Here is a 27913-nt window from a genome sequence, read left to right as displayed (position 1 = left end):
TGAGCAAAATGACTACAACCAAGCGCATACGCCTCACATTGGTAAGATATGAAAATAGCGTTCTTTTGCCAAGTTTTTTCTGTTCTGCATGGTGAATTTCCGATACTATATTCAGATGCCTGGGGGAAAAGCCATTAACAAAGTCAAATTACGTCATATTCCTAGCAACTAACTGCCCTTCTTATGGAACTGGTGCGAGTACATTTGGTCATGTATACACGTTTGCAAGATACCATACATCACTCAGGTCGTCATGTAATTTCTTTTCTACGCAGTCAAAACGAAGGATTTTGCGTCGTTAGAAGAGCATTAAAAAGCATTGCGCCTCAAAAACACGCCACGACGCAACCAAAAGGCAAAATTGGCGAATAGAATCACAATAAATTTCGTGAGTCCTGCTTTTTTTTTCTCGTCAAGTACAAAAGTGACAGCTGCACAGACGATCCCAGCCTTTCCTTAACTTGACACAAAAAACACACAAGTTCTCGGGTGCTTCTTCACGGTGCAAAGATTTTCCATCGTTTATTGTTTGTTTCTCTCTCTGTCTCTCTATCTCTCTCCCTCTCTCTCGTCGGCACCTCTTCCCATGGTGTCACTATTGCTGTTAGTGAAGCGTATTTAAATAAAGTTTGCTCCAATTCAATCCAATCCGATTTACCATACAGGAGAAGTGCACAAAAAGATATCTCATTTCAAGTGAAGTCATTCACTCCAGTATTTCTTCTCGTTTCTAATGCATCACGAGTAGAGACGAAGCGATGGCCAACGGATTATTGAGCACAGCGTTTCTTCAAGGTTTCTGCAGAGCCGGTATGGCGCGTTCGGAAAACGACTCTATTTGAAATTCCTTCACGGGGCACGTTGACCTGCACTCGCTACAGCTGTACAGCCGTTAGCGCTTACGTACACGGTCGTCTTGACACGTTCGAGTGCGCCTGAAATGGTAAACACGGCAATTAAAGGTGTCACGTTGAACGACTTCTTTTATTCTTTGCCTACATGATGGCACATCTTAACACTTCTCAAGCAGGCGACACGGCATACAAAGTGAGCTCGCGGACACGCTCGTCAGGCGTTAACGCGAGGCCTTATTAAGAAATGCAGAAATGTCACATCTTGCGAAAGCCCTGTAACCGCAATTCTTGTTTTCCTCCAGGATGTCTTTCTTTGGTTAAAACATGAACACGTTTAGCATCTTGTATGCAATTTTGATCTGCTTATACATATTCATATTTTAACACGGTTTACTTTACGATACCCGAATAGAAAAAAAAAAAAAACATGACACTGACTTGTGCGTCCACGCAGTCACCATTCCATTTCCAGCGAAGCTGCTTCCTTGGGGAAGTTGCAAGAAGAACTTCCGTTGCGTCCAATTATATCGCATACTTTAAAACACTGCCCGTGTATGACTTGTTCATTTGGAATTGCTTGCGATATCTTGCGCTACTCGTGAAACTCAGTCATATAAGCACTGGAGCGCTTCAAAGCGTAATTCATTCCAGAGGTTGTAGTTAACGGAAATACTTAATTTTTGCCTTCCCATAACCCATACCGTGTACCTTACTTTCGACAAATATAAACTTTGAGTAACGTACAGTTTTCTCTGGATGCTTGGAAAAGTATAGCGTATACTGGCCATTGTCACGGCATGTCACTCGTTCGCCGTCGACGCGAAGTCGTCGACGGGGTATACAAGCCGGTTGGTCGTTCCGTACTCAAGCGAACGCAGTGAAGAGGTCACAGTTGATAGAAAGAAAGAAAAAAGTTCATTTGTCGACTGACAACGATACACAATTTAAAACAAACAGCAAGAACACTAACACACATGCACTTAATGTAGATCGATGGCGACGACAAAAGAAATACAACGAACAATTAACATTGTATATAAAAACTAATACACTTAACGGTTGTGCCCTAAACAGAGTTCAAAAGAAAACAAATGATGGCATGCGCATGGCCGGGCAGCTGCATCAAGTCCACAAAGCGTGGAGCCGACGGCAGAGCCAAGAACGCTGGCGAGCCGATCTCGTTGCTGTGAATGCGACTGCTGCGCGGGGTTTCCCGGGAGTCTAGATCTGACGACGTCCTTCGAGCAAATTGCGCTAACTTGAGGGGAACTACCGTGAGCTTCGTTGCAGACGTTGGTTTGTCGTCACCTACGTCAACTATAGGCACTCGGAGTTCAGACGCGGCTAGGCGGCCCATGCGATACTGGACGCCACTAGACCCTGGACGCCAGCTTCTAGACAGTTCAGCTTCCAGACTGGCTAGCTCGGTCTAAAACATGCGTTTAAATAACTTATCCTTTCCCTAGTTCCCTGGGTCGGGGAACGGCAGATATTGGTGACGATCCAATCAAGTTCACACAATTGTATCCCGGCTCCTCCGAAGGTCTTGGCCGCGCCCCTCTTAATTTGGGGCGAGGGAACGGTTGATTCCCCCCTCTGGACACTGAAAAACATAGCGTAAGAGGCCCGTATAACGTTCTGGAGCGCTTTATAAAGGAATGTTTAACATAGGCTGTATTTAACCCACATTCAGTTAAATTAGCACGTACATTTTCTACAGGATTCCCCCCATGTTCGCTAACTTTGATTTCGCTAGTCTTTGTAGTTATTCTGTGGCAGCGGGCTAAATTTTGCACCGTTCGTAAAACACACTAATAACACACCGGTCCACTTGCATAGGTAGCTTATTGCAATAACCACACTTAGCCCACATGCTTAGAACTTTGCTTACACATTACCCCTATGTGCCCTTTTCATTTCGCCGAATATAGATGAGGTGTCTCGTTTATTTCAGCGAGGACGCCGTAAAAACCAATACGGACCTCATATGATACATAAAGATACAGAAAAAAACGAGGGTTCGACAATTATTTGCAACATTTCTAATTAAGTCTGGAACCTGAGAGTATTTCCATACGTTATAATTAACATTACACTTAGCATTACACCTATGTCCGCCGACTTTGATGTTATGGTCTTGTGCAGTCATTGTAGTAGTGAGCAATATTGTGGATAATCGCAGTATACGACACACTGGAACGCTTGAATGAGTAACTTTCTCTAAAGGCTAGCGTATTCAAGCTACACAGCCTAAACGTTTATCGTTCTTCGGTCACGACCTACTTACTACTTCAACGAAATACAAACAATATGCCTCACGTTGTTCACCGAGAAAACCGGGAAAACGAAACTGCATGAGTCGTGTAACGCACTAAAACTAGAAGAATGCGTTTATTCAGTAATTATCTTCAGAACACATAATTAATATACACACTCAAATGTTCAATACACATCACTAAAGGAGCGGTCCTCATTTCTCGTAAATTTTTTTATGTATTCGAGCCTCTCAGGGGAGCGGTAAAATTTTATGAAGGTTTCATATAAAGCCTATATACACGGACCAAAAGCGAGGATTTTGCAAATTTCATTAAACGCCCAATTGACACACTCACTTCAAAATTTGTCTTGCACGTACGTTTCCCAAAACATTCCCCCAAAACCATTTCTTCCCCATTTAGCCAAAATATAAACTTCCTGAGTGATCTATTTTGTTTAAAGAAATTGTAGAAACAGGCATCTAACATTTCTGAGTGCTTCTAATTGGATTTACCACCCTCGTTGGGAAAGAAAATGACAGTTCGCCCTTGAAAAGGAGAGTCTGCATCATTTTGTTGTATTGTATTGGTTTATCTGTATTGTATATTGATACATGTTGCTATTGTGTCTTGCATTTCTGCCGCGTTCCCCAGAATTCTGCCATGCTTAGTTTCTCGACAGGGAGGAGTACGCATACGGATCTCGTCAGTGTCAATATATTTCGGGAGTGCACAGAGTGTAGACAATATTGCGCGGTATGCGCCGATTTGTGGCTAAATCAGGATGTCGCTGACCGTTTGCACGCCTCGTGACGCATTCAACAGAACAAACAAAGCATTAAAATAAACCGTGCCAGAGTTCGCGACATGGGCAAATGTCCACTACAGACATTTTAGCGAGTCTCCACACGTTCTTCGTAAATGAATGAAGCTGAAATCGATGTGCCACTTGGTGACGCCCGAGGCTCATATTTTGGGCCATCGAATGAGCGGAAAGTCCTCGTCACAAATTCTTATGCGGATATGGTGCTAAATGGGATATATTTTATCATGCGGAAAAAAAATTATCCTGACAGTTTATAAAATATATAAGAGATCAAAGGCAGAGGTGCTAACCAGATTAACTGCCCGGTTGGCTACTTTGCACTAAGGGAGGGGAGAAGGTAGAAAAAAATTAGGAAAAGCGAAGAGAATATCCAACGCACAGCAGAAGCGCGATGGAGGCAATCGACAACGTGATTCAATTCGGTCGCCGGTTGTAGTTCATTCAATTCCGATGGCAGCTATAAAATGTGCACGTCAGGTGAATACTACGTCGGTTTGATCCATTTCATAGCTCAGTCCGATTCCAGGGTTTTGAAACGAGGTTTTCTCTTGCTTGTGTGGTTAATGTACCACGACCAGCAAACCACGGTTTGACGCGCGGAGAAGCAAACACTCGTGTGCGAATACTTGTACTCATGGCAAAAACTGTTGTTGTTATATGGCTGTTTTACAAAATACCTTAAATACAACAGACCCTTCAACTTTTTTTTTTTGCCTTAACCTCGTGCGTGCAGCTGGCCTGTGTGTGCATGCTGCCCCGGTGTCACTCTGGCACGACGCATAGCCCTCGCACGGAGAAGGTATTTGCCAAGCTGAGAGCACTCTACGATTGCACCAAGTTGGCACTTTTTGAAGCCGGTCACAATGACACTGGTAAGCAAGCGTTTGAAAATCCCGGATATCGAGGTATGTAGTTGTTGCTACTACAATAAATAAAAATTGTTGTCCCTTTCGAATTCAATGTTACGAGATTTTTACAAAAACGGCATGCGTAGAGGTGCATGCGTTGCAACTCTACGGTAGAGCATTCACGGCTTTGTTCATATCAGCAGGATGCAATTGTGATTGCACTAGAGTGACTATAGACGATAATATGGCTGCTTTCCATTCATGCGGCACCAACAGGTCAGAAGCCAAGAAAGGGTACAAAATTTCCGTTTAATTTTTTTTTTTTTTTTAAGCGAACAAATAGTTGAACTCCTGTTTCATTTAGAACAACAACAAAAATCTAAGAAGGATTGTCAGATAATATAAACTTCAATGACCGACATGCTTGACAGATCTTACTCAATATCGGAAGGAAAAAACGAGCACAGTGGATATTAACTGCCACCATGTACCGTGTCGTGCGCAACCACCTCGTAGAGATTAATGTATCGCGAAAGCCTTGATTTCTGGTCTGAACAAGCTTTAAGTATCACAGTCGCAAGCTTCGAGTAACAAACACAGTTTTATGGGTGGAGTCTACAGCGGCTGCAAGCTAATGTTAAGAGTGGGTGAAGACTAAGCCCTGCTCTTGGTTTCCTTGGTTCCTTGGTTTAAAGCCGCATCTAAATGCCGTTGAATGAGACATGAAACTGTTCACACCTGCACTTTAGGCATACCGAATACCATATGGCTAAGCATTTCGGTTTACGACCAGCAAGAAATGAATATGTCTGAAATCACAAACGATAAGAAAATAGCGCAATATTTGCGAATGTGATGACCTTGATTGGGAGCGTATTTCGCTATTTGGGATTGTTCTGAGAGACCACTTTCGCCAGCTTACAAGAGCGCCTCTATCTTTGCTCCTGTTACTTGGACAACGGGGACAGAGGACTAACGAAATTAAGGCTTTTCTTGAGCTGAGAAACTCCCTTTAAGGCATTTACGCGGTCTACGGCTATTAAAATGCCCGTGACTCAGAATTATCGCTTTGTTATAACGACCAGGGCGTAACACTACAAGACTAAGTTCACGGAGAGTTACAGACGAGCGCTGCTCTAAGTGTGCTTGAATAGAGTAAAAGAGATACATATGCTTACATTGCTTGTAGCAATCATGCTAACCGTAATGTACACAGTGTACATAGCATCCGTAACACATCTAATGTGTATAGTGCACATAGGACAACGGTATATGTCATGTGAAAGACTAAGTAATTCATAAACAGAGGGCATACAGCAGAGGCAAAGACAATACATTTCATCGGTGGCGGATTGTTCACGCCTGCACACAGAAGTTGTACCATCATCACTAATGAGCTGCATTGTTCACCAAATTTCTGTAGCTCTATATTGTTGAGTGGTGTGCATATCACAACTGAAGCCACTCAAATATTCGTCCCCAAATACTTCATGAAACAAATTTGTGTGCTCCATAGCTGTGTTCCCCTTAGCTATGTCCCGAAATGCATAATAAATACAGTTAACATGGATGAAAAATGAGCAGAAATTGGTGATGCGGCGTTTTCGTTTTAGAAGCACTTCCAGTACCTCGGCGTTTTCTGAGTCTTCCTCAACCAAATTACAGGAGCCAGGTGCAACCGGACGTTCGATGGTTGGCACTGCTGGCCGCCGGCACAAGCGGGAGCCACAGCCTGGGCGCCGTGTCCGGACTTCCTTCCTGGAAAAGTGAATTTTTCTGGTTAGTTATCTGTAGGCTTCAGCTTGCATCCAGAAAACCCAGGTCGTCCTCGTGATTTCCTTGCAGAAAACCACGAGCAGCTACATGGACAAACGGGTAGCGTTGCTCTTAGAGCGATGTTGATCGGAGTACTTGTAAGTGGTCAAACGGAGCGTCACCTCGTCACCTGCGACGACGGGCAAATTCATAGCAGCGGGTTGTCCGCACTGTTTTCAGTATTGACTTTCTGCGTTGCCCAAGCGACGCCTCAGAAGCCACAGTCGGCAGCGCCTTCCAATCTATGTCGATACCTTGGTGGCAGCAGAAAGCCTCATTTCTCACTAACGAATGCGTAGGGCTGAAATGTATCCATTACTTTGGTCGCTGATGCAATGTAGATATTTTAATGCCCATTGGCATTCATAGGATACTTCACACGCTTTTCGGTGGCTATCTATCTATCTATCTATCTATCTATCTATCTATCTATCTATCTATCTATCTATCTATCTATCTATCTATCTATCTATCTATCTATCTATCTATCTATCTATCTATCTATCTATCTATCTATCCTTCCTACCCGGAGTCACATCCCCAGTGGCACATACGACCAGCAATTACCCAAGTTGACATCAAACAGGTTCATTTAATAGTGGAACACATCTACTGGCACATTCCCAGTGACTCAAGTTGGCATCAAAACGATTCATTGAAGAAGAGCATAGACCAACTGCAGCACATACTCAGTGCTCTAAGTTGGCGTCAAAATGTTTCTTCGAACAGCAGTGCCTACCCAATCTCTTATCTACAGTGACCCATGTCGGCGTGAGAGATTCGTTGAGAAGCGGCACGTATGCACATATTGCCGTTTAATCAGTCGCACAAGTTGGTCGGATGGTTGGTTTCAAACCCTGTTACCTCATCACAGCAGCTCGATGCGCTAACCATTAATACTCGAACCACCACGGACAACCCAGTGACTCAGGTAAGCTGGAAAAGGGTTAGATACAAACATAGATAGATAGATAGATAGATAGATAGATAGATAGATAGATAGATAGATAGATAGATAGATAGATAGATAGATAGATAGATAGATAGATAGATAGATAGATAGATAGATAGATAGATAGATAGATAGATATCCAGCCAGCCAGCCCCGGGCAGTGTGTTAAATACCCTAAGAATGCTAACGCCATTAAAGAATACCTTTCATTTCTCCGATGCTGCGCAGAGTCGAATCGCGACCTGACGTATTAGTATGCTGCGCCACAAGTGAACTGGGTATATGCCGCTCTTCAGTTAACCTCTCATCAACTTGGGTCGCTGAGTATGTGCCACTGAGTGTGCGGCAAGCGAGGGAACAATTCTCAGCATTCTCAGGTACCAGCGCGCCGCGCTTCTCGCCTCGGAGGCCACGCGCGAACTTCTCGTCAGTCCCACTAGATGGCGCAGTGTGGCCAGAACGGAGAACGAGAGAGGAGCCCGGTCGCCGTAAAAAATTAAATTTTGGGGTTTTACGTGCGAGAACCACTTTCTGTTTATGAGGCACGCCGTAGTCGAAGACTCCGGAAATTTCGACCACTTGGGGATCCTTAACGTGTACTTAAATCTAAGTACACGGGTGTTTTCGCATTTCGCCTCCATCTAAATGCGGCCGCCATGGCCGGGATTCGATCCCGCGACCTCGTGCTCAGCAGCCCAACACCATAGCCACTGAGCAACCACGGCCGGTCCCGGTTGCCGTATGAAGCATTTATCAGCGTTCGCACACACCGGCGCGTCCTGCATTTCAGAGGGCATGTACAGGCTTCACGGCGGCACCGCTAGATGACGCCAAGTGTTCTTAGGGAAGCGCGAAAGAGGAGTTCCGCTGCAGTACACGAATCGTACATAATTCGCTTCAACGGTAGTAATACGTTTTGTCACTATATTAATACGATGCTAACGCATTACCGTCGGCAGTCATCGTGAGATGCCTTCTACCGTTTTTATTCTTCCACTCCTCCTATAGTGCAAGCATTTCCTTGACAGCAACGAGCTTTTTTTGCGTGGCATGCGGCTGGTCTGATGTCGACAGAGATGCTATAGTGTAAGGATAAGCAGTGTGGAGAATGGTTCAAGCAAGAACAGAAACGACGAGGCGCTCACTAGGTTTTGCTGTTTAACACATGGCTTGGACATATGACAGCGTTTCGGTTCTAGAGTTCCTCATGTCTTTTCTGGCGTTTATATCCGTTCAGAAAGCTTTTATGGAAAAATAAACAACTGCATTATTCTTTAAGATGTGCCGCAAAACCTGATTTAGTGCAATCATCATTATTCCGAGCTAGCAGCGAGATTGATTAATTGATTGATTGATTGATTGAAAGCATATTTATTTGCTGAATATTCGTAGAACTTGTGGGTGGGCCGCCTAGTCCGGTAGTCCACGAGAGGATTTGATTTCTCGCTACTACGTGTGATGGTTGACATGGAACAAAGTACTGCCACTGTATAATGTGAAAGTCGCGTACTGGCAAGCTCTTACGCACTCAACTAGCTTTAAAGAGCGGAGGTCGTCATCGACATTTTCGTTAAAGTGCCGCCAATTCGCAGCCGCAGCGCACACTCTTAAAAAAAGAGAAAGGTCGTTATAGTTACTACTTATTTGTCACACTATTTGCTACCTTGGTATAACTGCATTTGATAATGTTAGAATCCGCCGCGGTGGCTTAGCTGCTACAGTGTTGCACTGCTAAGCACGAGGTCGCGGGATCAGATACCGGCCACGGCGGCCGCATTTCGATGGGGGCGAAATGCAAAAACGCCCCTGTCTCGTGCATTGGGTGCACGTTAAAGGTCCCCTGGTGGCCAAAATTAATCAGGAGCCTCCCGCTACGGCATGCTTCATAATCAAATTGTAGTGTTGGCACATAACACCCCAAATTCAACTCAATTCAATGGTAGAGTTAGTAAGATTACTGACTAATACAGGCAGTCACTGTTAGCACTAGGTCTCGCATATCAATTGCAAATGCAGTTAGCACCACGGTATACGAAGTTTACAGCCTACGACGTATATGTCAGGCCAGCTGTGTCATTTTTCACGGTGGATTCGATATACGTTATAGCCTGGAAACTTTGTATCCCGGGGTGCCAGCTGCGTTTGGAATTGATAACTGAGACCAATGAGTCGTGGTAACAATGATTACTTTGTTTTAGTCACTAATGTAACTAGTTTTACCGTTACCAACTGCAGTTATACGAAAGTAGAAATGATATGACAACTAAGTGGTAACTACAATAAGAGCTTTTCTTAAGATCGTACATGTGTCGCCGAAAAGTATGGCTGCATCTATACAATAAAAAAAAGCAATTTCTTGGAGGCAGCTGATATAAATTACGCTTCTCAAGTTTGCATAGGGAACATTGAACACGCATCTATTTTTGTTTCGTGCGACAAGTGTTTCATTTACGTTCTTTCATTGTTCTCGTGGAACCAGCGGCAGCGAAGTATGACTGCCACTTCAATGGTTCATGGGTTGGCAACGCTGCTGACTACACATCCTGCACCGACTCACCCACTGAAGTAAGCTACGCATCACGAAATTCTTCCGAGCCCTATAGGCACAGTGTAACATTTAAGTGCTTACTTAGAAGTCCAACCTGTAATTATATTCATAATCAGTCTCCAACCAACCAAAGTTGGGTCGTCTTCTGTTTTCCTTGTAAACTTTCTGGACATATATCATATGTATGATTCTATCACGGCATTCTCTTGCATTTCAACAGAAAGTATGTAGATTATACCAGAAAGCCAAGAAAAACGCAACAGAACTTATATTATGCCATATGCATGGGATTGCTTTGCAGTATAATATTACTCAAGAAAACGCCACTTACTAAAATCTTGTTGAAAACTCTAAAACAGTTGCTGTTCAGTTCGATACCTTTTTTAAGAGTTAATGAAATTCCCTCGAGGCATTTGTAGGGCGAGCTTACTTTGTCAGTAACTAACATCGACAAAGTAAGCTCACTCACATCAGGGCTGCCGGAGACTGCATAACGTTCGCGGATAGCCTAAGAGAAACGTTCTATTTTCAGTCTCCGTTTGCTCATACAAACGATTAATTTAAAAACATTGTAATTCCTTTCGTAAAACAGCCGCAGAAGCGACTGCGCATAGCTATATTATCGTTTTCATTCCAGGCATCCGAAGTGATGCTCTTGCAGCGCATTGCCGAAGATTTAGGCGACGACATGCCTTGGGAACGCAACCTGCACAGCGGTGAGGACGGGATCGTAGAAGAGAAGATCGGAAGCTTCAAGGACTGCCTCGAGAATGTCCTCCTAAAACCGCTTCCTCATTCAGGTACGAATGTGCACACATTCATGCAATTATAATGAATGTCATACTCGGTGCCTATAAAGTGCGGTTATCAGTCGATTGTAGACGTGCACCTCGCGCTTTGCAGTTTTCAACGAGTCCATCTGTCCCAGGACGTGGGACGGCTGGAGCTGCTGGAACGACACGCTTCCTGGTAACACAGCGTACGCACCTTGCCCTCAATTCGTGGCCGGATTTGTACCGTACAGTGAGTGCGTCACTTCAGTTACATCGCGTTATAAATAGGAATCTCTTGCTATCTACTTGCTATGTCCACTGGTCTCTGGCAGCTCATGACTAAGTGCATTGGTCAAATAACGCAACCAGGAAAACTTCACTTCGAGTTCAAGGCAATGTGCAGGAATTAATCTGCAGTGCCTAATCCGCCTTGTTTAATCTACTTGCTATGCCCACTGGTGTCTGGCAGTTCATGACTAAATGCTTTGGTCAAATAACGCAGCCGAGAAAGCCTCACTACGATTTCAAGGCAATCTGTGAGATGCGCTCATGAAATGCTCTGGCGCCATTCTAGACCATGCGAGCCGCTATTGGTATTCGTTTCATTTGAAATAAGCACTATCTACAAACGTCGTCGTTTCATGCCATTGTTTTGTCACTTAGCTGAAGGTATCTAGATACTGAGATACTTTTCTGGATAATTAACTTAATTACTACGAACCGAAATTATGAGCTCCGGAGCATGTATACGAATAAAGAATCACGCGCCATCTTGAGATTCAATACCCCTACCAAACTTTAAATGAACTAAGCCGCCATAATATTTCTGCGAGCCTCATAAACAATGTGAGCAGGTTTCCTGGCAGTCTGAGGAAGCATAGATTGCACGCACTGATAAAAACGCTTAGGATTCCTCAAGAAACATAGCGTGGCTGAGTTGGCTAGTTGGTGATGCATTCTCGTGAACGCACAGCGCGGAGATTAAACGTGTACGTAGACAAGACAATGACAACCGCTGACTATAAAGTGAGGTTCTGCTATCAATGCCCCAAATTTACACAAGAGACTGAAATAGTTATCTGAAAAACATGAACTACTGATGACAGGAGCACTACTCTGGAAACATTCTGTCCGCAGCGCCATCTGTTCGCAAGCAAGCAAGATATGCGAGGTCCCTCCCGAGTTGCGGACCCTCGGTGATGTGGTTCATATATATTGAGCACCATAGGATTATCGGTCATTCTGACAGCGTGTGCGCACCCACTGCTATAGAGGAAAGAAAAGGAGATCAAATCGCCGCGTTTCGATCAACGCACAACGCCTGGCTGCGGACGGCTGGGCGCACTGGTATGGTGCACGAGTTGCGCACGAAGACAGCCAACGCTTATCGGCACCCAATGCGAATTTTACTCACGCAAACGTAAGTGAGACTGAATTAATTATCGAGGAGCCGCATGATCGACTCACCCGTGCTGAGAAGTGGCTGCTCGAGTGCGGAGGGATCGTTACCAACTTCTCTGCCAGGGTTGTTGCCGTGCTAGGCGCTTGCGCTTCTTTGTCCGAGTTTTGAGTTTCCGTTTGAATTGCGAAGAATTTCTTGGCGAACATTTAGAACTTTGACAGTATCTATATCTCTATCTAGCCGCCTACGTCTTGGTGCTCTCATGGTCGTTTAGTTAACCTGGTATGTACCAAAATTGGCATAGTATGACAAGAGTGCATGACGAACATAAATGATAGGCCATGACATGAATGTCATGACATGCGTGTCCTGTAGGTCATGAAACAGCTGCCTACGTCTTGGGGTTGTCGTGGTCGTTTCGTTAACTTGGTAGGCTTCCTGAACACTGCTTTGCATAACATCGATTCCCACAGGGCATGGGATCTGCCGGCTTCTTAATTTGTGTATAGTTCCTGTTGTTTGTATGCAGCTGTGCTAAAAATACATCTTCCGTATGTCTTTGGCGTTATTTCGACGTAATAAAGAATTCTGAAGGACGCGTGGCGTAGTAAGAATGCTCAGTTTGAAGTTGCAATGCAGTACCGGCCCATTTCCTAGTTCGCAACTGTTATTGGTGTAAAAGAGTATAATTATGCAGCACCAAAGTCACTTTACAGAAGCTGTTTTAGTATATATGTTATGTACAATGTAAGCGCGTTCCGAAACTCTCAGCCAGATTTATAACAGCTCAGACATTTACCAGTAAAATAATGACTGAAAGCGCGATTGCTGCATAGGTTCAATCATGCTACAGCCCCTACAATAGAAACAATGGAATGGCGTCAGGAAGGATTGTCAGAGTAATTGCGCTGTAGTATTTGAAAGAGGTACATTAGCTTTCAATGCTGCAGCGCTTACTCGAAGGCAAGGTAGCAACTTTTTTCACCATACTTCCAAGCAGTGCTTCCAGCCAGTGACGTCTTCACAAGTCGTGCTTCAGTCTGTGATTCCTTGCGGCTTCTGGAGTTTTTAATATTTCAGTGCAGCATGGTTTATCATTATGTCCACATTTAATCCTTCAACAAAGCACGCTTGAGCAGTATTTCAGTTTATCTTAAGGAGAAAAGTGTACACATGTGCTAAGCTATAGTACTGCGTAGGGTCCTTGCACTCTGGACGCTTCAAGATGACATAGGGCGCATAAATAGTGTGACTTGCGGGCTCAGCACACCCAGTGTGAGGACATTTGCGAACTGTGCTTGAAACGCATGCTTCACACATGTAGAAGGGAAACAGGGGGCTTGAGTTTTATTATTCGCGACCATGAAAGCCAACAGGACATAAAGCCAAGGAACGCATAGGGGTAATTAGCTGTGATTGTAATTGAAATTCAGAAAATAATGAAGAAAATGGAAAGTAAACGCGGATGAAAAAAATATATTGTCGCAGCTGGAAGACGAGATTTCCACAACAGCTAATTACCCCTAATTAATCCCATAATTCAACTTAGAACACATAAATACCCAAGATAGTAGACGGATTGATGGCCGTCGCCATAGCACAATTGCTAGGCCAACGCGCGCGTTATGCGGAGAACGCGGGTTAGCCTCCAATCGACAACATATCTTCTCGTCCACTTTATTTTTATGTTTTACTTATTATTTTCTTCATATATATTTTAACCACATCTAAGTACTCCTATGCTTTCCTTGGCTTCGTTGCCTGTTGGCTTTCTTGGTTGTGCTTCACAGATATGTGACAAGATCGTCACCATACGTTGTCCTAGTCAAATTTGCGCAATAGAGAATATAGGAAAACAGCTTAGTGTTCGAGCAGGCACTCAAGTTGCCCTTAATAATCGCCTTACCTTCGTTGTCCGTGGCATTTAGTGTAAAACAACATTTGATTAGCCATCCCAACTTGCCTACGCTTTGCTACGTTGCTTTCTTATCTGTCATTTCCATCCCTGTCATGCGACATCAAACTTTTGTCATCTCCCTAGCATGGGAATTACGCACGATTACATCAGCAGTCACTATACTAAGAGGCCTGGCCATATACCTCGAGTGCCACTGATCTGAGTACACCTTTCTTTCATTCACTTGCGAAAGGACAGGCGCACAAGGCGTGCACTTCTAACGGAACTTGGTTTCGTCATCCCGTCACTGGCCAGGTCTGGTCCAACTACACGGCTTGCGTCGACACCCACGATCTGCAGGTCCGTGTTATCGATACTTCAAATTATTGCTCTTCCCATTTTTTTGAACAGGTGGTAAACTTAAAATATAGCTTTGTGTACTGCATTCACGTAGTGTTGTAGGAAAAAGAGCAGAAAAACACTTGATGCACGCATAACGACGTTAGAACAGGGCATTAAAAACAACACGAGTACGTTACACGTAACTGCCTAATAAAATATTAAAATTTACGCAGAATTCAGCGAAAGTGAACAGCTGTAAAGCATACTTCCATCTGTCCTGGACATTTTCAAGATATCACAAAGAAAATATGTGCCGAAATGACATGCTTTAAAAAACGTGAACTTATACGTAATAATGTGAAGCAAAAGACACGCTGGAGATTCTCCCTGCATTTTCGAAGTTCATGCTGTGCTTTGTTTCATTTCACTGCATGCATCACAATTCGGGGTGAATATGTGCTTTAAGTAAACCTTTGCTGCTTCACTTCACAGAACGGCAACTTGGTGAACTCGCTGTACGTCGTTGGATATGCAATATCATTGGTGGCTCTGTCTTTGTCACTCATCATATTTTTTTATTTCAGGTGAGCACATTTATGTATCGTGGTGACCTTGTGCATTTTGGCCACCTTTGTGCAGTATAGCAGTAGTACCAAAAGTTAACATTATATACTTTGTCTTACAAGTTTCCAGCAATGTGAGTATATACTAATGCACATCGTTGATTCCAATTATGCGCAAGTAAAAGACGTTTCACTCTGTTCCTCTCATAAATGAAGAAAGTCTGCCGTATAACTTGGAGAAAGGTGCCTAAGAAGGCAATTATGCTAAATGATGCAAAAAAGAATGCAAATTGTGTACTAATTAAAGACTCCCTGGAATACAATAATTAACAGGTATCCCAAACTCCACATCAATATAATATGATCAGCGCCCTGTGCAGTTAATGTAAGCGTTCGGAAGGTAATGTTGTTTTTTCATTATTGCCGATGTGAGAATAATCTAAATAACCGAGCTTTTGCTGCTTCAATTGCTGCAGTGACATTCATCTTCCTCTATTTTATTAGCGCGAAGGCGCTTTAATAGCATTGCGAAGCACACTTTTTTTATTCAAATATTTTTTTTCTTGCAGTTCACTTCGTTGCAGGCGAATAACTATCCATAAAAACTTGTTCACGTCGTTCATTGTCAGCAACTTCTGCTGGGTACTTTGGTACATTCAAGTCGTCGCAGGAGCACATGTAATCGAACTGAACCCGGTGAGAGGACATCAAATAAACATTCTTGAATAGAACAGGCCAACAGTAAATGTAACCTGGTCACGAGAGAACACACCATTTGCCCCTTCGGTTACCTACGGCAGAACTGGTGCCAGGCCCTGCACGTGATGACACAATACTTCCTGCTCTGCAACTACTTGTGGATGTTCTGCGAGGGTCTGTACCTGCACACGCTGTTGGTACTTGCGTTCGTCGACGAAGACAAAGCCATCAAGTGGTTCGTGCTCATAGGCTGGGGTACGTGTTTCTAGCTTCGGACAACAAGGCGTGTGGATAAGGAAAAAACAGGCTAGAAAACTCGTGCTGTTCATTTAAGACTCTCAGCTGTGAATTACCTGCATTCGCGTTGGTGATTTATTAAGTCATTCTTATTCAGGTGGCTATTCCAATAGCTCCTGCTATTTCTCTGGTCATGACAGCGCATAATGAATAGTAAACACAGAATTAAAGTACATACGGTGGGTACATTAATAAACGAATGCAAACATAAAAGCAAGCATTATTCTGTGCACTCTTTCGCTCCGTACTGCCGGGTTGGGTTATTGGTTTATAAGTGGCGCGCAATTAGGGGGTTTATCATTTTTGTCATACTAAACACCTTACCTCCCTTGCAGGTTTTCCCTTACTTCCAACTATCGCCTACGCAGTTGCACGTGGCTCAGATTCAGACGCATCGAGAATGTGAGATAACACTTTAATGTATTTTGCTTCATATCCTGGTGCGTCAGGTTGTTACAGTGATTTTTATTTTTGCAGTTCAAATAATTAGTTATAAAGCTTACGCCGTTATAAGAATGGTTGTTTAGTACTTTAAGCCGATGATGAGTGTAAAATATAACAAGTATCGCAGCAATGGCATACGTTCGTGTATGCTCTCTTAAAGGGTAGTTTATGAGGCGCATTGTCTCTTAAAGACCTTTAGCTTTAGGTTAAGCGGCGTTTCACCAGTAATTATTGCCGCGTTTAAAAAAAAACCGATACTCCTGCAGAAGAATGCAGGCACAAGAAAGAGGCAAGTTATTTTCGCTAAGCAGAGATCACTACGGTACCACATTGCAACTCAATGCATAGGGGCTGCCATATAATGTTTTCCAATTACGCCGAACTGATAGCGACTATTTCATGTTCGCGAGTTGGTTCATCTTAAATGTATAATAAAGCAGCGCGAATGAGACTAAGAAAAGAAACATACACAAGAGGGGTAACGTTGAGTGCCCGCTAAACCACTTTTAGTTTATTTCACTGAGTGATGTTCGCCAGTTTTCCTTCGCACGTATAGTGGTGTCTTCCACTCTGCATCCATGTTTATTCGTTGTTTTTCCTTTCTTTCTTTCTAGGTGCTGGGTGGAGCATGACGTGTGGTACACTTACATACTAAGTGTCCCTGTGTGCTTTTCAATGCTGGTAAGGCTATGCGCGCGTCGAAACCTGTTGCACTGCGTAAGTGTAAAGTGAAAATACCAAAGTGTACCTTTAAGTGCAGCTTTCCAAACATGTGCAGAACCGTTCTCTGGTAAAAATAAAATGTAAAGGGCTGGCACAGCCTTATAATAAACTCGTAAGAATATGCCCATGAACAGTACCGTTATTACAGTAACGACTTCAACACCCATCATTCTGTCTGGGGTGACAGGAACACGACTCCCGCGGACGCAAACTTGTAGAAGTTATCGACAGTTTGGACCTGTGCGTGGCCAATGACGAAAGTCCCACTTTCTTCCGGCCTCCAGCCTCAGCCACATCTATATATCTAACCTTGCATTCACCTGACGACCGTGTGAAGTGGTCAACTGCACCTGACCGCATGGGAAGTGATCACTATAAAATTTTAGTGTTTACTGCCGACTTCCATATGCGCGGCGCTAAAATGAGCCATGTTGTTAATTGGGACAAATACGGGGAGCAACTTGCAAGTGTTTCTGGTGATGTGATAGTCAAAATGATTTATGGTAAGATGGCTGCTACCACGGCGGTCAAGTTGCCTAATCATTTTCCGACTCCAGGTCCACCTGTGCACCAGGTCCAGACGGCATTATCAACCAGATGATGCAGAACCTACCTCTAGAACACCGGAAGATGCTCCTAAGCTATCTCAATCGAGTATGGGAGACTGGCAACGTTCCTTCTTCATGGAAGGTGGCTTGTATTGTCCCAGTGCTGAAGCCCGGCAAAGAAATGACAGACTTGGCCTCGTATCGTCCTGTATCACTGATGTCATGTGTGGCTAAGCTCATGGAGAAGCTGGCAAGTAAGCGTTTATCATGGTGGCTCGAAGATAGAAGGGCTCTGCCAACATGCATGACTGGATTCCGCACAGGTTTAAGCGCGCAAGATAGCGTCTTGGACTTGATAAGCCATATTGAACATCAAAGAGCTTTCGGCCTCTCAACACTAGCTATTTTCCTAGACGTATCAAAGGCTTATGATAGCGTCCTTCAGAGCTCAATACTAAATAGCTTGCAGGCCATAGGCGTACAGGGCTATCTTCTGCGATTCATTTACTCACTTATCAGTGATGGTAAAATTCAAGTGCGGTTAGGAAGTACCATAAGCACCCAAAGGGCGGTATCGCGAGGTGTACCTCAGGGAAGTGTTCTTTCCCCGACGCTGTTTAATGTTGTAATGGCTGGTCTTCCCGCTGAGGTGCAAAAACATTGCAGGCATATCCATATGTCGATATATGCGGACGACATTTGTATTTGGTTAAGCGGATATCAACACAAGCGTTTAGCTCTGATAGCTCGACAGGCATTACTTTCGGTTCAAAATTACCTTCAAGGTGTTGGGTTGACTCTCTCGGTGGAAAAATCTGGCTTCATCATGTTTCCAGGTAGAGGAAGGCGGTATGCGCGACTGAAGATAGACCTTGATCAATCTTGCCTTCGTCAATTGAAGCAAAAGCGCTTTATGGGCGTCATTATTGACTACCGTCTACAGTGACGACGAGCTGTGGACTCTACTGTGACATCACTATCTCCGCGTCTCAATGTGATCCATAGAGTTGCAAGTGAGCAATGAGGAAATCATCCTTCTTCAATAATCAGGCTGCCCGATGCACTAGTGACGAGTCGAATAATGTACCAGCTCTCTTTAATTTCCCCCTCACTATCACAGCTGGAACGGCTTGAGGTTTTGCACAGAAAGGGCCTAAGGAAGGCTCTTGGCGCTCCGCAGACTGCTCCAAACAATGCAGTACTTTATGAGTCTCTATCGAGACCTCTTAGCCTAGTCGCTTCACAAAGGTTATTGATGCAAATTGGCCGCGTCAAACAGACGATAGCCGGGCGAGCCCTTCTACAGAGCCTTCGAAAGAGATCTGAATCCCGAGCGTACTTGGCCCTTAATAGTCTTGGTTACCTGGGTCTTGACGCTAGAGGTCGAACTAAGAGGTTGAAACCACCTTGGTCTTCCGCGAGCATCGATTGCTCGTTGACAATTCCTCACGTTCGTGCTAAGCGGAGTTCTCCTTTGGCGGAACATCTTGAGACTGAATATGCACGTCATCTTCAAATTTTTACTGATGGCTCTGTGGACAAGGTCAGAGGATCTAGTGCAGCTGCTTTTCACATTCCCTCTTTGAAATATGATTGGTCGGTTCGCTTCACTGCAGTCGTGACCTCCACGACGGCCGAAAGCGTTGCCATTGAGGCAGCTCTAAAGAAGCTACGGTTTTGTGCGCCTCAACCTGTTGTCATTCTTACAGATTCGAAATCCGCCCTTAAAAGGTTAGAGCACGGGTTCCCTACTGATCCCTTATGCATAAGCTCCCTGCGCTCGCTGCACAATCTCCATATCAAAGGCTTCTCCACACGATTCCAATGGGTGCCCTCGCACATAGGTATCATAGGCAACGAGATGGCGGACAGCCTCGCCCATAGAGCGCTGTCTGGGAAGCCATTGAGAAAAGTGCCTCAAGACGACAAGAGACTCTTCAGAGAAGCGGTGTCGGGCCACTTCAGTTCTTTGTGGAGCTCACCTCACAAGCCATGTGTGACCAAGGGTCTCAAAAGAAACCAAGCCACTTTATTGCTCCGCATTCGCACGGGCTCTGCTCGTATCCCTGCGTGGATGTACAAGACTGGCCTAGCGTTGTCTCCATTATGTTCAACGTGTGGTGACATAGAACATTACCTTATGTGCTGTACTCTGTATAACGCGTAAAGGAGTGTGTAATCGGGTCCCTCAAGAAGACAGGAATTCCTCACAGTTCTCTTCAGGAAATTGCTTTCCCGCGCGGGAACCTGTTATATAGGAAGGAGGTTTCTCGCCTTCTTTTAAATTACCTGCAGGACATGGATTTGGCCTCCAGATGGTGACCTTAGGAGTGACTATGTGTAGTTGTGAGGTCTGTGTCTGATTTATATGATTTATGCATTTTAGGTGTCGCTACGGTGGAGCAATTGCCGGCAGCAACTGCAAGGCTAATACCACCAGTAGCCTACAATCACTCAACTCAATAAAACAACTCAACTCAGTACCGTACGTTACTTCTGTGAAAGGGGTGCTCAAGTACGAGGAAATTGTTATGAAGAACACGAATCTCCGAAGTCGTCTACTTCTATTCTGTGTTCGGTTCCTGCACGCTTGCACAGCTTGCCAGACATTTTTAGCCTGTTATCATGCACTTACTTCAGTTTATAACAATGTAAAGTGGTGGACCATTGCAGATCCTAACCACAATATTATACTGCGCGACGGTCGATTATCGAACGAAGCGGCGCGCATGGTTACTTCATAATAATGTGATGCAGGCCCACGAGTGATAGCTGTGATTTAACTTGCGTTGGGCATCAGATCTGTTTATTTAACCCTTTGCAATATCTGCTCGATTTGTGCAGCTCAGCTTTGCCTTCCTCGTGAACATCCTGAGGGTTTTGGTATCAAAACTAAGAGCTGTCAATTCTCGGGACCGGGAGAGTGCTAGGTAAGTGAAATAGTTTTACAGTTGAAGCAAGGCCATAATTTGGAGGGCTCCAGCTTGGGTCTAATATTCTTTTCTTTTTTTGCTTGTTATATTCAGTGAACTGTACACATATAAGTGAAATGTGCTTTTTATGAGAGTTCTTGTGTAAGATCTCGGGATACAAATTGTCTATTGTTTGTTTACGTTCCTTGCATTGGATAGCTTCCAAAGATATAGGAAACCATTCTATGTTGTTGCTGTGGACGGTCAATAAATGTGAAATTATCAATTTTGTTTAAAACTAAGCGATTAGTAACACGGCTTCACCATTAGTATGATAACCGATCTTATTGAACTTTTTTTTTCCCGCCATTGTCATTCGTTCGTTTCTCAACGCTTGCAGTAAGGACCAAAAAGCAAGTTGCAACTTGATCACCCGTTAGGCATTCAAATCGGCTTTCTGTCCCTCCCCATGCTCTCCAGGAAAGCTGTGCGGGCCACGCTGATTCTCCTGCCCCTCCTCGGCCTTCACTACGTTGTGACGCCATTCCGCCCGGAGAAGGATCGCATCTGCCTCACGTACGAGATCTTCTCGGCCCTCGTCACATCTCTGCAAGTGCGCTGCCTTCCTCTCTCCGAAATGTTGTGGCCAGTGGCTGCTTTTTTGGCTGGCACTTGTTGGTTCTGAGGCTTTCATGTGATGCGAGGTGACGGGGACACGACGAATGACATCTAGAAAAAAGAAATTTTGTCTGCGCTTTCCACGTTCACTTCATAAAAATGAAAATTGTAACATATATGAGTGGGAACGAGAAGATATACAACGTGCAGAAGTGTAATTGTGGTGTGCAATCCAATCTACTTCCCCATAGGAAACAGCCAAGGGTTCCTGAAAGTTTCGCCTTGTGAAATAAGCAACTAAATTCATGAAGCAAGGCAGGGAATAACAGCCCGCGAGGAGCCTTCCCTACAAGCTACTAGTAGTATAACCCGCCAGTCCTTTATCCCTGCATAGCAAATGTATTGCGTACCAACTTCGCTCTAAAACACACAGCAATGGTACATACCTCTACTCGTTGCCAGACACGTTTCTTACATTTGTAAACATCAAGAACCGTATATCCTTTGGTAGAGCCAAGACAAAACAACTTTTTGTTTTTCCTCGGTGAACTCACCTGCCAGGGCCATGCTGCCTAAAGTTTATATCCGCATTGGAAAGCACGCGGCTAACACAGAACACATAAAATATTGCGTGTTTAAAAAAAACGACGTAAACGATAACAAGTTCGAAGAAGTAGGGTGCAGCGACGTTGTGTGCCGTCTTGGTTAGATGTTGTTCATTGTCCTCTGCAGGCCATAACATAACAAACTTGTTCCTTCATTATGTATAGCCGAAAGTTTTAACGCGTGATTTTCATTTTCTCTACTTTGTTCCAGGGTCTTTGTGTCGCACTCCTGTATTGCTTCTTTAATGAAGAGGTAAGTACTGTACGCGCTTTAACAAAATTTTTAAAAAGCGGTTAGCCCGGCGCAAATTATGCGGCGGCAGTCACAATCTTCTCACTGGCGCTAGCTGGCATTATGTGTTTGTTCCACTGCTATAGAAATTGCGGTTTGCCCAACTGCGATGATGGCCACAAAAACTGCACAGGAATACTGCGACGCGTGGCATAAGCGGAGAGTATCAGTGGTGCGTGACAACCACTGGGGCGATCACGTAAGCAGCAGGAATGGGACAAGAGAACGGAACGCAGAAAAAAAAAAACCCGAAAAGACCGAGACAAGACAGGTAAACTGAGTCGTACCTATGGGAAACAGCAATTTTTTCTTAGTTACGTGCAGCAATGAAGAGCGCGAAGCCTGACTGGGTAGCCCATACAGCTTCAGGTGACACTCTGCGTGCAGCAAGCAACTTATTTTTTTTGGCTATATATATATAGCTGATGTGTTGTGGCAAGCGTGACACCGGCGCAGACATATAATCACATTGAAGGTCTCAAAGGGTCGCCTGCCCTGTGCATTTCCTCTCTGTCATTACACACGTTAGCGTCTTTCTGTATGTTAAACGAACACGTGGCCGAAACCTCTCTGTAATCTTAGCGCTCGTAGCGTGGCTGCGTGCAAGGAATACGAACGGCTGGCTGCCTTCCTGCCGAAGCGAAAACACGGGCACCGGGCGCCACCAGCCTCTCAAGGCTAAACTTAAGATGCCGCTTAGTATTCTTGCTGAAGCATAGGAGCAACACCATAAAAATGTCCTGCGAATCTTCAAGATGGTATCTGTGGGCGAAACTTAGAGCACTACCCGGGATTAATTTTCTGGCTCAGGCCCAACTCGGGTCCGTGGCTGCAAGCCAAGGCCAGGCCCGGAGTCGCTGGAGGAACTGAGTGTGTACATGCCTTAAAATTGTAATTGTTTCGGCGGTATGTCCGAATACCTTACAATATAACTACATGCAGTGACAGTAAAACGTTGCGACATTTTTCCTGCGAAGCACGCGTACAGATAACGCGAAAAGGCCGACGGAAGCAAAACCTGGGTTTCAAATTCCTGGCGAGGCCGTTCACTGTACACAAGTGCACGAACGGTTTCGGCAGAAGGCGAAGCATTGGCAATGATGAGGAGCTACAGCGTTGCGCTGTTGCTCCTCGCACGCTGTTCTAACAACACGCGAAGGGAAGCGACCTGGCACTAAGCAGCGCACGAGACCACCGCTGCTGCTGCGCAGCAGGAACATCGCCCCGACAGGTACCTGCCGTGCGGCGACGTTGTAGCGTGAGGAATGTTGGCAACACTAGACTGTGCACAAAATGAGACAGGCGGAAATTGGCAAAGATTTTGGTGTTTGGCAGCGCTAAATTTAGCGTGAGGCTTACTCTTCTTTTCGCCCAAACCAGTGTACGCAGCAGGTAAGCACGCAACTTCTCGGTGGGAACGATAATGTGCGAGCGCACAGCGCTCACGGCAGCTGTAGAAGCCAGAACGATGCCCTGGCTACGGCAGAGTCGATTAGGTGGAACGCGAGTGTGATTCATTTTGTTGCATAGCGTGGAACAAAATGGAGCACTAGCTGGCTTGGTCTCATACCCTGCGTGAGAGTGACTTGGCTGCCTTTTTTTTTTTTTTTTTTTTGCAGCTAAACGCAACCCTCCATGCGCAGGCTGCGCATGCGCGTCGATACCGTCACAGTAGGATGGCGGCGGCGCGAGCGTCGTAATTGCTATAGCAATAAAGTGGCTTTTGTAAATAGTTCTTCCACAAAGAAAAGACCTTAAATTTATTACGTGCAAAAGCAGCTGAATGTTCAAACGCGCATATTCTGACTTGGGCACACACACACAAAAAAAGTTAAGGTGGTAAGTGTCATGCCATATCAACCCAACGAGCCCCAGATGAAACCATTCTCATGCATAAATTTGATGTTCATGAAGGACACTACGAATATTGTTAAGGCGGAAGCTATCCATGCGCGCTGTGATTATCATAAAGCACTAGTCAATATGGTACAATAAATAAAGAAGCGGTGAAACGATAAAATTTCAGTAAAACGTTCGTATTGAGAGCGATGAAATAGAGTAACTTCAAAAGGCGGTAACAGCCAGGCAGTATCAAAAGCATTTAGTAGTGTACCTTTTTCTTTCGCGAGAATAAAGCTTGTTTTTTATCACCAAGGCAACAAAAATATTTAGCAACTCTTTTTTACACAGAAAATCAAACAAAAAGAATTACAACTCTTTTCTCTTTTGTTTGCTAAGGTAATTTGTAGCCAGTTTTTTTTTCTAATTTGTCTCTTTAGCTTTGCATAGAATACGTTCGATCAGTTACAGTGTCCACGTGTGTTCGAAGGTCCGACCTATAGGCTCATCAGTGAACGGGCTCGTGGCTTCAAGCCCGAACCCGACCCATTTCCAAATGCAGCAGGCCCAGGCCCGGGCCCGTGCATTGCTCTAGACGCGACATCAAGATGAAACATATAGCACAGCACATATTAGCATATACAGATGGCATAAAAAATCAAGATATAATCGTCACTCGGTGTCTGTAGAAAACAGTTCTTGCCGCGACTATCATCTGCACAGAAGGCAAAGGTGACAGTAATCCGATTCTATTCTCACTCTTTTTCGCTCTCTCGAAGGCAATGTCAACTAGAAAATCGCTAAATTACATTACGTGCAGCGCTTTCGGTGTTCGCATAACATTTGTCACTGAGAGGAAATTCTCCAGAGACGCTTTCGCGACATTAATTTTATATGATATAGATCTCATAAAGCCCTTCTTGGTGTTATTGAAGTAGCAGAAATTGCATAAAGTATGCTTATGAACAAGCTATTATCGCAACGGCCTGTTTCAGGTCATGTGCCTTGACGTACCTTGCGCCGTTCCACAAACGTAGCCATGCAGAGATAGCAAGTTTTGACTTTCGCATAACCCATTGAAGTCTCGAAGTCTAAAGAGAATATCACGATACACCTTTTAACGCACCTTTTAGTGCAGAAATGAACTTGCTGCATAATCTTGTGACAAATTTCTAACTTAATTTGCATGTCTTCCTTATGTATAAATGGGCCTCATTGAGCCGGTTTCATGAATTGCAATTGGGATACTTAACCTCATGAACGCCTACTAATATTTTTTTCATGTTCCGCTTCTTTATTTATTTATTTATTTATTTATTTATTTATTTATTTATTTATTTATTTATTTATTTATTTATTTGCTCGACTTTCGATGCCATAAAGGAAAACTAAGTAAATATACGTGAAACGTAGCCTAGGAGCTTTCTCACACATGTGAATTCATTACGAGTTTTTACCCTTATCTTCTCAAAAGGTTCTTGCAACTCTTCGCAAAGCGCTGTCGCAGACTCCATGTGCCAGAAAGGAATGGCGTCGTATGTCCTTCGCCAACTCAACCATCACTGTGAGTTCATTTGTGTGCAGAAATCAGAAATACAACTTTATGCCGGTGACTAAAAAATATTTCCCGTAAGGGTTGAACGCTAGTTACAAGTAGCACACCTTAATTCAGCAAATGTTTACAATACCATTGGTAAACAGATTCTGGCTTCCTGACAGTTTGTTGCGTGTATGCAGAATTTGTTTCATTTGCTTGCATTATTTCTCTTAACCAACCAAGACCGTGTCTTCAAGGATGGTAAGTTGGGCAAATTGGCATGGTGACATCGAGGAAACCCGCGCAAGGAAAACACCGTACGAGAGAAAAGGACACAACAGGCCAGCGTTAGTGAGAGAAGAAGGAACATACAATACGCAAGCAACACATTGTGTCCTTCCTTCTCTCGTGCGGTGTTATCCCTGAGCTGGCTTCCACGCTACCAGCATTCCGCATTCCGGTGTCCGTATCAAGCGAGTATCTCTTCTGTGCAGAATTATATAGCGCCCATTTGCTCTTTTAGTTTCTCATTGCAGTCACTTTCGGTTGTGCTTTGTCATCTCGGTTCATACAGGTGTGTACGAGTGGCGATCGCCACATGTACACACCAAACCACAGCGCAGACTGCCAAGTGAGCCTTTTATAAGCGCAGTTTCTGCACCATTGCAACATATAGGCGCATTCTATGCGGAATGTGAGTGCACAAGACATTCCTGAGCGGAAATAACGTCAGCTCAATTTTGCTGTAACGAACTCTTTTTTTTTTCTAGGAACGTATGTCATTCCTGTAAAAGGGGGCTATGTATTGCTTTAATTTCGCCCATATAATTCGGCCTTGTATTCACATAATTGGGCTTCAGCAAGTGCCATCCGTCATTGGTCATTGCCTCGGTGGTCACGTTACTGTCTTACTGATCGGCGCCGGTGAATGCGGATAACGCTGAGACGTAGGATAACTCTCTTAAGTTTTGTATGTGGGTCCATATACGTTGCTCAAATTGTGACATTATGAATAAGAACTTCATTGTTAAATATAAAAATATAAGGTGTAGTTTCACTTTCGTCTTTCACATTAAACGTTACAGCTAATAGCACATTATCTCGTACATGCCCCTCTCGCAGTTCCTGTCAAGAAGAGCGTCCGACGGCAAAGGCTTATCGCCAGCACCTGGAAACTTTCAACAGTCCCTGCTGTGAAAGAAATTAAAGGTGGAAAAATATACAGCTCAATACTCGTTGTTATCATGCGCATTCTGCCCGTCCACGTGTGATAATGCGAGGCCTCACGAATCTTTAGACATGGACCTCGATGAACACCACCTGACATCGGTTGCCCTGACAGCCGATCTCTGCAAGCCATGGGTAAACTTCGGTATACCAGCCACTGCAGACAAAGCAGTAGTACAGCAACCTGAGTACGTTGGTTTCAGAACCCACAGAGCGCGAAAAAGGACGAGTACACGACAGACACTGTACGAGTGAAGCGCTTTCACGTAAGAGGTGCCGTACTAGTAAGTACGGCACGTCTTTTCCATACATTCCGCATTAAGGCACCTGCAAAGCTTTGAGCCTGAATGACGGAATTTTGAAGTGGATAGGCGTGTTTCCGAGCTGTTGGTAATTTCCTTACTGTGCGTGTGTATATATGCCGTGACAACGGCATTTGCATGCTGGGGACTTAGCTCACGAGGGTTGCAATGTGGGCTTGTAGGTAATGCATCTTCAAGGGGAGTATGGTAGCGCGATTCAAAGACGGGACAAGAGAAGACACAAAGGGACACACACAGCGCTAACTTCCAACACTGTTTATTGTCGAAAACCAGGTCGTACTTATACACTCAGACCACATGAGTCACAGGCACGTGAACAGATTAACAATCAGAGCGATACATTTTGTCATATGCTAAGCAATGCACAAAAATGTCAGTTCTTTTTCAGAGAGAGCCAATGATGGTTTGCTGATACATGAATCCCCTAGGGCATCAATCTGCTCGGCTTCTATTATAAGTCTAGTGAGTTCGCACTTGTTTCTATCGGTAATGATTGTTGATTCGAAGAGAGGGGAGCACTTATGTTGCTTACAATGAAGGGAGAGAAACCCATCTGATACAAGTTTGTCGACTTTATTTTTGTGTTCGCGCAGTCTATCATTAATGCATCTGCCCGACTGTCCGACGTAATACTTCCCACACGATAAGGGTATACGATAAATAATTGAAGTCTTACATTCTCTGAACTTCTTCCTGTGTTTAACTTGGCAGCTAGGGGCACTTTCTTTCTTTTCTGGTCTTGTTTTCCTGCACAGGCTGATTAGTTTGTTGGGT

The 27913-nt window shown here is 44.3% G+C and overlaps 1 protein-coding gene across 1 annotated transcript; it reads left to right on the top strand.

Annotated features, from left to right (window-relative positions):
• Positions 1 to 26811, top strand: LOC126540552 (calcitonin gene-related peptide type 1 receptor-like). Its single transcript, XM_050187387.3, has 17 exons — positions 1 to 41; positions 4669 to 4807; positions 6449 to 6562; positions 10030 to 10115; positions 10736 to 10898; positions 11002 to 11121; positions 14424 to 14530; positions 15005 to 15096; positions 15645 to 15771; positions 15876 to 16029; positions 16407 to 16473; positions 17130 to 17196; positions 20631 to 20716; positions 21179 to 21311; positions 22133 to 22174; positions 25527 to 25616; positions 26712 to 26811. The coding sequence occupies exons 1-17, from the start codon at positions 9 to 11 to the stop codon at positions 26784 to 26786; spliced, it is 1695 nt and encodes a 564-aa protein (XP_050043344.1). The 5' UTR covers positions 1 to 8; the 3' UTR covers positions 26787 to 26811.
• The last annotated feature ends 1102 nt before the right edge of the window (positions 26812 to 27913 follow it).

This window comes from Dermacentor andersoni, chromosome 2, assembly GCF_023375885.2.
Source record: "Dermacentor andersoni chromosome 2, qqDerAnde1_hic_scaffold, whole genome shotgun sequence".
Taxonomy (NCBI): Eukaryota; Metazoa; Arthropoda; class Arachnida; order Ixodida; family Ixodidae; genus Dermacentor; species Dermacentor andersoni.
This window is presented reverse-complemented; position numbering and strand designations above follow the sequence as displayed.